General features: G+C 45.1%; 1 protein-coding gene across 1 annotated transcript; it reads left to right on the top strand.

The window, feature by feature from the left end:
• Positions 1-1,027: 1,027 nt before the first annotated feature.
• Positions 1,028-6,949, top strand: NDUFA12 (NADH:ubiquinone oxidoreductase subunit A12). The gene is made up of 4 exons (XM_072341979.1): positions 1,028-1,186; positions 1,938-2,020; positions 2,323-2,410; positions 6,672-6,949. Exons 1-4 carry the CDS (start codon positions 1,098-1,100, stop codon positions 6,850-6,852), a joined length of 441 nt encoding a protein of 146 aa, XP_072198080.1. The 5' UTR covers positions 1,028-1,097; the 3' UTR covers positions 6,853-6,949.
• Positions 6,950-10,170: the final 3,221 nt, after the last annotated feature.

Genomic DNA, 10,170 nt, shown 5'->3' with positions numbered 1-10,170 from the left:
GGAAAAATCAGCATGTAATGTAAAGATGCTGTAAAAGTTGTTTTTCTATCAATGTTTTTCTTTAAAAGCTTCAATAAGCTGTAAGAAAAGCTGTAGGATTAAAGTCACATTATGATGCTAATCACAGAATCACAGAACTGTAGGGGCTGGAAGGGACATCCAGAGAACACTGAGTCCAACACCCCCTGGCAAAGCAGGTCCCCTACAGCAGGTTGCACAGGTAGGCAGCCAGGCAGGTCCTGAATATCTCCAGAGAAGGAGAATCCACAACCCCCCTGGGCAGCCCATTCCAGTGCTCCGTCACACTTACCGTGAAGAAGTTCCTTATCATATTGGTATGGAACTTCCTATGACATTTCCCCTTGTTCTGTCCCCACAGACCACTGAAAAGAGGTTGGCCATGTCTCTTGACTCCCACATGTAAGGTATTTATAAACATTAATCAGATCGCCTCTCAGTCTTCTCAAAGCTGAAGAGACCCAGTTCACTCAGCCTTTCCTCACAGCGGAGATGCTCCAGGCCCTTAATCATCTTTGTGGTCCTCTGCTGGACTCCTTCCAGAATATCCCTGTCTTTTTTGTACCAGGGGCTCCAGATGAGGCCTGAGGTAATCCCTTCTCCCAGCTTTGAGTTACAAAGTGCCATCCTCCACAGAAGCCTCAGTCTAGCTACAAGGACATATGGTGCCACATGGATCCATTACATGACCCAAAGCTTGTCCATTGTAACTCTCAGGGGAAAAAAATATACCAACAAACCTGGTCAGACCACTGCCAGCAGAAAAAAGTGTTCGCAGAATTAGATTGTCAGTGAAGATGGTCCCAGTTTCATGAACAGCCTTAGAAACTGGTGTGGGAGTTGGAGCCGTTTAGCGATCCAAACGTTGGCTGGCCTCTTTATAAAAATATCTTTTTCACGGATCTTTTTTCTTAAGTAGTTTATAGCAAAACAACGGTTCGTGAAGTTCACGAACTAGCGAACGAGCACCGCGCAGCCTCACAGCCCGCCGGCCCTCCGGGCCCGTCACGGCCGCCCCGCCCCGGGCGCACCAATCCCAGCGCGGGGCGGTGCCGGAGCCGCTGCGGCGCCGTCCCAAGATGGCGGAGTACGTGCAGTTGGTGAAGCGGGCCTTCAAGCACCTCGGCGGCCACGGCGGCGTCCGCGGCGCCATTTTGCAGCTGCTGAGGTAACGGGGAGTGCGGCGCGGCGCGCCCGGAGCGGGCAGCAGGTGGCTCCCGGCTCTTGCCTCGCCGCCCCGTCCCGTCCCGTGGGGTCACCTTGGCGGCCGTACCGAGTCCAGGCCGCAGCAGCGGGCCCTGAATGTCTGCCTGTACGCCGCCGTGCCCGGCTGCGGCATCTCGCTGTGGCCGCAGCCCTCTCGCTGCGCCCAGCCTGGCTGCCCGGTGGCTCTGGCCCGGCGTCATCTAACGTAGCGGGGCCCCTTCGCGCTCAGTGCGATCCCAGTGGTGTCTCACCTGCCCGGTTTCCATCAGTTGGGGCTCACTGAAATTGTCTGAGAAACGGCCTTTGCAGGCTCGAAATTTACTCTTAGTGTTTGGTGTCAGTGCTCAGGGCACGAACACCAGGACAAGGCACAACAACCCTTACAAGGAGGGGAAGGGAAGAAGTAAGGGAGAGCAGTGATGAAACATCCCTTCTTCTGAAGTTAGTTACTCAGGCTTAAATAACGGGTGGGTCTGAGTGCTTTATGTGATAGGTGAACACCAGCCAAGGAAGCATGGGCATACACATGTGTTCTGGCACTGGATGGAGAGTGCCCAGAGCACCGCAGGCAGCTGAAACTTTACATGATTTACATAAGCTTTACATTACACGTGTTTGAGTTTTAACTACAGATTTTTGCCAACCTCTAAAAATCTATTGCAATTTCACTCCAACGTGAAGGTAATTAAAGCTGTTGTCCTGGGAATTCACAGGGTCAACGACTTGAAGACTGGTACGCTGGTAGGAGTTGACAAATATGGAAACAAGTACTATGAAGACAAAAGAAACTTCTTTGGTACGTGTGACCACCTCCTGAATGGCAGCCCGGCTCTCCTGCTAGTGAATTAGGATTTATTGCCTGCTCACCTTCCTTGCTCTTTGCTTGTGTGAGAGCACTATGTAAGACTACGGTGACAGTAGAAATGCAGAAAACTCAAAAAAACCCCAAAGCCTGGTTTGCTTCCTAGCCATAGCTGTACTTGTCTTGCGGTGAGGGCCCATAATAGCAGATAGTTTTCCTTGTGTTTTCATGAGTTTTCTACTTTACGTGAAAATAATTTCTTAAGCTCATACAGTGTTTGTGTTCGTTTAATCAAGGTCGACACAGATGGGTCATATATACTAGCGAAATGAATGGCAAAAATACATTTTGGGAAGTTGATGGAAGTATGGTGCCCCCCGAATGGTAAGCCATTTAACTTAGCGATTTGAATACATTGTGTAATTGCATGTAGTGTTCTTGTATTACAAAGCAGAAGATTAAAAAAATGTGCTCAGTATTCAGAAATGACTGTCGGAACAGCCACAGGATGGCGGGATGGGCAGGTCATGCTTTGGGCACTGGGAAGCAGCAAGGCCCGGCTCTTTCATTTGTGTGTACTCCAGCAAAAAAAAAAACCAACCCAAACCAAACAAACAGTGCAGCTTTCAGACACTGTGCAACTGAAATGTAAAAAGTTGTATATATGCATAGATGTATGGAATAGGTTTAAAGCATGTGGGCATGGGAGACAGAGTGACGTGGCTCTTATTAGAACATCCGAGCAGTGCGTGGGTAGGCTGTCTAGGCAGTCAGTTTTGCTTCAAACTCTCTGTCTTCAAATGATGTTTAACGCAGTTAATGCTTTCTCTTTCATCTCCAGTATGAGCTTTATGGCACAGGTTTTTAGCAGAGACATTCATGTCTGAAGTCTCCACGACCAGCATTTTAATGGCAGTGCAGGGCTGGTCCTTACTGGCTGCATAATAACCGTTGTTTGATTGCAGTTTTTATCCTTTTCATTATAAGGCTGTGACTATTTTCAAGATGATTCTTTGAGGCAGCGTTTTCCTTCTTTGCTCGTGCTTATGTGTCACTAGCTGTGTGTCCTTACCATATTTTACAAAGTTTATTTCTGAGTATCAGTCATGTTTCTAGGTAGAACAGCTTGTTTACATCCCATAAAGCAGCGAGGTGAAAAGCTTTCCTGTTATTGTAGAAGAACCAGCAGACTTGTCGTTATTATCAACACTGATCGGTGCAACGAGACATGAAAAGTCAAACAGTCCCACACTCACGGATATTTTGTCAGGAAGTTTAGTTGTGCAGTACTCTGCTGGGCCTTCTGTTGGCCTTGTTATGTTTTGGTCTTTTTAATTGCAGCACAGGTCTGATGGGGAGCAGCTGAGGGAAGCGGGATTGTTCACTCAAGCTGAGCAAGCTCCATGTTTCTGGTTGTTGATCTTAAAGGATAACTGTGTGAGCAGTGTGTGTATTCAGGACTGTGGAATGCTGTGGACTGAGGAGCTGTGGTTGGGTGTACCTCGTGTTTCATGCATGATGAACTGGGGGAAAAACACTTTGGCATGTTGGAAGATTCTGAAAACGACTGTCTGAGGAAAAAAAAAATGAAATAGGAATGAATGTAGTCAGCTTTAGCTGCCTAACAGGTAGTGGAGAAGAGGACAAAGCAGCAAGGAAGAACGCCTCGTGCAGTAATGTAGCACAGCACCATTTCTGCAAACTATGCTGCATTTCCAGCATTCTGAAATCATTGGTGTGATGTCTTTTTGACAATGGATGCACTGAAATCACAGCGTGAAGGAAATCAAGAGCTGTTTTGACATATGTGTGCTATGCAGGGAATTGGGGCTGCAGCTGTTTTAAGAAGGTGCCGTAGCTTCTGGTTTATTGTAATTTAAATTACCTTATTTAACCTCCTTATTACTTATTAGGTTTTCTTATCATCAGAACCAAGGTGATTGTATCTACCTCAAAGTTAAATCCCTGCTTTTGTGCTGACTTAAAGTGCTTGGGACAGCACTGACCATAGTGCACACATTCACCTTTCTTTTTGCAGCATGGTTAGCTTGTTAGGGAAAAGATACGTGGATGTTAGGAAGTTGGCAAGTAGCCTGAACTTGCATAGCCAGTGACTGAACCTTGCAGATGCACATACACTAGTAGCTCTGGAGTCTGTGTTGCACCAGTTCTTGTTTGACAGTTCGTACATCATCTAATTGGCTCCAGTCCTTTGTAGCTTCACTTTGAAATCACTTTGCTTTTAAATATTTGTCTAAGAATGGGGAGAACATCCTACGTGGTCTTCAATGCACTTGAAGGTATTTTATGGTGTCTCCTGTCTCCTTATGCAGGCAGAAGTTTGGAGGCTTTATCTGCCTCAGCATTGGTAGTGCTGCTCTGCATCTCAGGAAACTGCTTCAGCCTCTTCCGTGCTGCTGCTGCCCTCATGTTCTTTGCTTTGTAAGAGCCATCTGCTCCTTCTCGGGTTCTAAGTCATTACTTGCTTTTGAATCCTATTTTTTTATGCATGGATTTATAGGCAGAGTTTATACAGAAACGTGGCCATCTGCAAGATGTCAAATCCCTTTACTTCTGCAGTTCAGTCTAATGCATGAAGAGCTTTTCTTGAGCATCTGGGAGTAAAGTCTGAGACACCAAGGCTTCAGCGGACTGTCTGAGGGATGTTGCCAACGGGAAAGTCTTTCCAAAGCAAAGTTTTCAGTTTTTGTGTGTTTTAAGTGGGGAAGGGACCACAAATGTTGTAAATATCTCCTGGAGAGAATTATTTCAGGACACGTGCTGAGCAATTTTATTTCTGCTTTCGGTGAGAGAATGTGACTGAATGGGGCTTTCTTTTTTTGGCTGATGCATTGAAATTTGAGCTCAATTTTGTATTGATGTTGTTGTACCAGAAAGTCCTGAAAGCAAACAGAGCATTACTGCAGAACACTCTGTTTTGGAAAACTTCATGGATTTAGTCTAAGAGAGACTGCAAAGCTATACAATCTACAGTGAGGAATAAAACTATTCTGTTTTCTGTCTTCGGAGTTAAATGAGTAAATAATATTATAATAATTTCACATTTCAGGCAGTGAGTGTATATACACTTCTAAAGAAAGATGCGAGGCATTGTGTAAGCTTGAAATGTAGTCAGTTTTAACTGAGCTTTGATGTATTTCTTGTGCTCCATCTGCTCCAGCTTTTCTGACAGGGCTTTTGTAATTGCATTTCTAGCAAAGAAAACACTTTTTTTCCCCTCTCGATGTGTATTGATTTCTAGGGGGGCAGGAGACATGGGAGGCTGCTACGGTATGGTGACAATTGCATTGCATTTGTATTAGCAATGGGAGACTGGATTATTGAGTATATGACCCCATCTCACCCAACTCACCTTCTTTTGAAGCAAGGTGCTATGGCATCTCCTTATATCCCAGACAGAAATCTTCTGACTTTTTACATGGACTGATAGTGTTAGGAAGGAGGGGAACGGTTTTAAACTAAAAGAGGGGAGATTTAGGTTAGATGTTAGGAAGAAACTATTTACTCATTGGGTGGTGGAGGCGCTGACACAGGCTGCATAGGCAGGTTATGGATGCCCCATCTCTTCAGGCATTCAGGGCCAGGTTGGATGGAGCTCTGGGCAGCCTGATTTGATGTGTGACAGCCCTGCCCATGACTGGGAGTTGGAACTCAGTGATCTTTAAGATCCTTTCCAGCCTAAGCCATTCTGTGATTCTATATTTTTAAATGATATATATATATATATATTTTAAATCTCCAAAGTTTTGCTTTCTTTCTAACTAACTGCCTAGGAGCTACTCAACTGAAAAAGTGTCCAACTTCCTGTAGAACTCTTTAGAGTATACTCATCAGTCAGAGAGATGCATCTATGTCGTACTACTTGTATTGTGGTCTTGTGTTGCTGTATCAGTGCAGTCTGCAGGAGTCATTGCTAAAGGACGAAGATGTAATTTTCAGGCTTTCTAATAACCACTAATAACAGAGAACTTAATATTTTTAGGTGAAGTCTTTGACAAAAGCTGATAAGCAGAAGCCTCTTTTAATCCCATCTCAGTATAAATATCCATAGGCTTGCAAAAAGCCTCACTTCTGTCTCATTACATGTACATCATGCTTCACGCACAGTTAACTGGCTTATAACAAAAATGATTCCGTTTTGAAAGTTGCTTTGGGCACTGGAATAGAAATGGGATAAAATCAATTCCGTTTATCCCTGCTGATGTGTTTCTGTAAATTATTATGGAAAATGCTTTCCTTGAGCATTAATGCTATTTGCAGGGGGTAGGGCTGACATTCAGTTCATGGGTAAAAGGTAATGGCTGTACTCACTTGTTAATTACTCCGTTACTGACTGGTATCAATCACTTTATCGTGGAGCCAGTAAACATTTATGTGATTGCTTAGGTGAACTTAAATCATTATTCCATATCCCAGGTGGCAGCTTCACGAAGGCTTTAGAGGTGGCTGTTGAAATATTGTTGTGCAGCACAATTTTCTGGTGATTAAAAAACAAACAGAAAAAAACAACACAAAAACCCACAAGTTTTTACTGGGCCATTGTTCCTGCCTGACTTCTCGCTCACTATAGATCACGTAATGCTCCTTAATATGCCTTAACAATATGCCTTTTTTGTCTCTTAAGGCATCGCTGGCTTCACTCAATGACGGATGACCCTCCAACTACTCATCCTCCAGTTGCTCGTAAATTTATCTGGGAGAACCATAAGTTCAACCTGAGTGGTACTCCTGGGCAGTACGTCCCTTACTCTACTACGCGCAAGAAGATTCAAGAGTGGATCCCACCTACAACAGCTAGCAAATAACAGCCAAAACAATGCAAAAGGTGATTTGCCTCCACTTTGGCTTTCAGTGTAAATTGTATCTTCACTAGTTTTATTTAAAATAAAAGCTTCCTCTGAATGCTGTAGTTTCGTTTATTGAGCTGGGGGGGAAACCACGTGAGAAAACACTGGGAAGAAGTAGCGGACAGAATACACGGCAAGTCTTTTGCTAGATGCTTGGCTTTTTGTCACTTTATTAGTGGCTCTCATCTTTACATAAGCAAGCCTCACTTCTTTTAGCACAGTAATCGTTCCTGTGGCAGTCATTTCTTGCAGTTGTACCATTCAAAAGAGTACAAATGTAAGTTTGAAATACAAAATTCTATTAATAACTGTTCTCATAACTGTTTATATCTGAAGTGCCGGAATCAAGTCAGTGATGGGTGGACAAATCCTGGTGGTAAACAGCAATAGAACAACAGGCAACAGGCAGAACCTGGAATGCAGAAAGTTCCAGTCTAACATAAGAAAGAGCTGCTTTACTGTCAGAGTGACAGAGCACTGGAACAGGCTGCCCAGGGAGGGAGTAGATGCCCCATCTCTGGAGGTGTTCAAGACCAGGTTGCATGTAGCCCAACCAGATCTGGAGGCTGATGGCCCTGCTGCGGCAAGGGGCTTGGAACTTGATGATCCTTGGGGTCCCTTCCAACCCCAAGCCATTCTGTGATTCTGATACAGCACTCCGATTGTTACTCAACGTTGTTTATTTCATGTCAGTGGCAATGAGGTAGAAAAAAGAAGCCTCAGATGCTCCTTTCTCCTCACACATTTCCCCTGCTCCGGTGTGGGTCTCCTCCACAGGCTATAGTTCTTTGGCATAACCCTGCTCTGCTCCATGGGCTCCCCTCAGTCTGTGGAGGAATCTCCTTCAGCACCTGGAGCACCTCCTTCACTGACCTCCCTGTTTGTCCTCTCCTGTCTTTGTTCCTTCTTGTGTGCCACCACAGAGGTGCCCCCATTTTGTCTGTGGGGCCCAGACGTGCCCTGGCGGGGCCTTTCCTCACAGAGAGCCCTGCAGGCCTCTGATAGTGCCAGTGCATCTACACGCTGTACATGGCCTTCCTTCCCTTCAGTGCTGTGAAGCAGTCACAGCACTTCTCTTAGTAGGAAGTAGCTGAGCTCTCCAAACCTAATTTAAAAGGATCATATTTAATCTGCATTAAGGTAACAAAAGCACAGAGCAGAGCTGAAAAGTGAATTGTGTACTAATGAGCAGCAGGTGTGGGAGGGGTTTTTCTGACCTCCTCTTGGCAGATGCGCAGACCTTTAGAACCTGAAGAGATTTCCCTGAGCTGCTGAAGAGCCTCACTGCCAACCTGCTTCTGTGCTTGCCCTACAGGCACAAACCAGGGTAGAACAATTATAACAATAAGAACTCTTATTAGCCTCGACTTTTTTGATGTGTTTTTACCTAATTTCATGCTTCTTCCTGCTCTGTCACATGGGTGTTTTGGACTGCAGCTTGAACACGTTTCACCACAGAGTTTTATGCAGATTTGTGTGTGGCAGCATCTCAGAGGAAGGCAGGAAAATGGCTCTTCCTCCTGCCCCATGGAGCTGAAGCGAGCCTAGGCTTCAACAGCTGAAAATACTGTCAGTCCCATCTCTGAAGAGCATCCAAACTCGCTCATCCTTCCCTAAGCTGCAGGGGCCACATGCGCTGGACTTCAAAAGCAGAATTGCACTGATAGCATCTCTAACACTGTTTCCTCAGGTAGGTTGCAGGAGGTGTGTACAGGAAATAAGGTGAGCATGTGAAGGAACACCTGCGGTCTTTCACAAGGCTCTCTGCAAACACTGCTGTGATTCAGCTCAGTGTGTCAGCAACATCCTTCACTTGTGGAAGTTCACCTTTGCTGATGACATCTGCCTCAGTAGATGGAGGATGCTCAATTGCTTTCTGATCTAAATGACACTTTAAGTGCCAAGCCAGCTGAGTGCTGCAGCAGATGGCGTCTTCAACCAAGTGCAACTGAAGCAATGACAGAAATATTCTTCTAAATGTGACTTTAAAAGGAGCAACTATCAGACACATAAACCATCTCCCATTAAGAAGACAGCTCACGCCTCCAGCTGTAGCACAGTGCTGAAGCCTGCTTTTATTTTAAAGTTGTGTCTTTGGGAGTTCCTTTGCACATCCCCGTGGTCTTGGCTGGCCCTTCCTGCAACTGAGCACTGCTTCCTCCCTTGTGGCTGCCTGGACTGCACCCTCTGCCCTGTTTTCAGCCTGGAGAAAAATGGCTGAGAAGGGGCTTTAGGAGACCAGACAGGCCTTAAAGCAGTGCCATGTGCACCTCCTGTATGCCATATCCAAGGCCCACTGCACTGACTGGAGCAGTACAGCAGGACACCAGCCCTGTCCCCTCCATAGAGGTGACTGCCTGCAGAGCTCACCACGGCCCTGGTAGCCAAGCAGGCTGGGTTAGCACAGTGTTACCATTTCAAGAGGGCTTCACTGATGGCATCCATTGGCACCATGCCTCTCCCTGGGCCTGGCCATTTCCTTCTGCTGCTGTTTCACATCTCTCGCACCCACACAACATCCTTGCTCAGAGTGGAAGATTTTGCAGATGCTCAGGAATGCTAATTGGCCATATGAGATGAACACAGAGGGCAGACAGACTCAAAGCAGCATTCTGAGAAAAAGGCAGTTTATAAATGAAGTAATTGCCTACGGGATTTTTTAAATAAACCCTTTGAGACCCACATTTATAACCTGTTTTAAGCATTTCACTTAGAGGTTGTGGTTCAGGATTTTTCTCCTATTAAATGTCAGCAGACTAAAATAAAATCAGAACATGAATACACGTGTGCTAAGCAGCAACTGCACACACAGATGTGCATAGGTACGTTTGAACTAGGAGTAGTGAGTGCTACATTTAGCATAGAGACTGCAGCTAGTTGCCAATTTATATTACAAAGTTTCCAACAAATAATGCTCAACTTTCTTCATCAGATTATGAAGATTTATAAAACAAGTAAAATGCTTGTTACTGAAATCAGGGATCACTTCATTTAAATCAGTTGACTCTGCACTACAAAAAGGCAGAAGGCATTGGCACTGCAACCAAAGATCTTCTTTTGTGCTCATTAGAGTGTTCCTAAAATCCAGAGGTCTTTGGACTTTGTTTCAATTGTGTAGGATTATGCAGCAAACTAAAATGCTAGGAGTCCATCTTGTACCTTATGTAAATTACTCACAAACCACCACACTAAGTGCTTGGTGTAATTCAATCTCTATAATAACACAGAAGCTGTGGAAATAATCTGTACTGCTGTTAGCATCGCTTCTGCAAACTG

Source organism: Excalfactoria chinensis, chromosome 1 (genome assembly GCF_039878825.1).
Source record: "Excalfactoria chinensis isolate bCotChi1 chromosome 1, bCotChi1.hap2, whole genome shotgun sequence".
NCBI lineage: Eukaryota > Metazoa > Chordata > Aves > Galliformes > Phasianidae > Excalfactoria > Excalfactoria chinensis.
The sequence above is the reverse complement of the archived record's forward strand: the minus strand, read 5'-3'. Positions and strand labels throughout refer to the sequence as shown.

Excerpts from the sequence above, each read along its gene's own strand:
- NDUFA12 (XM_072341979.1), top strand. The coding sequence starts at position 1,098 with ATGGCGGAGTACGTGCAGTTGGTGAAGCGGGCCTTCAAGCACCTCGGC. Across the intron at positions 1,187-1,937 it reads GCCATTTTGCAGCTGCTGAG|GGTCAACGACTTGAAGACTG; the intron begins GTAACGGGGAGT and ends GGGAATTCACAG. Across the intron at positions 2,411-6,671 it reads AGTATGGTGCCCCCCGAATG|GCATCGCTGGCTTCACTCAA; the intron begins GTAAGCCATTTA and ends TTGTCTCTTAAG.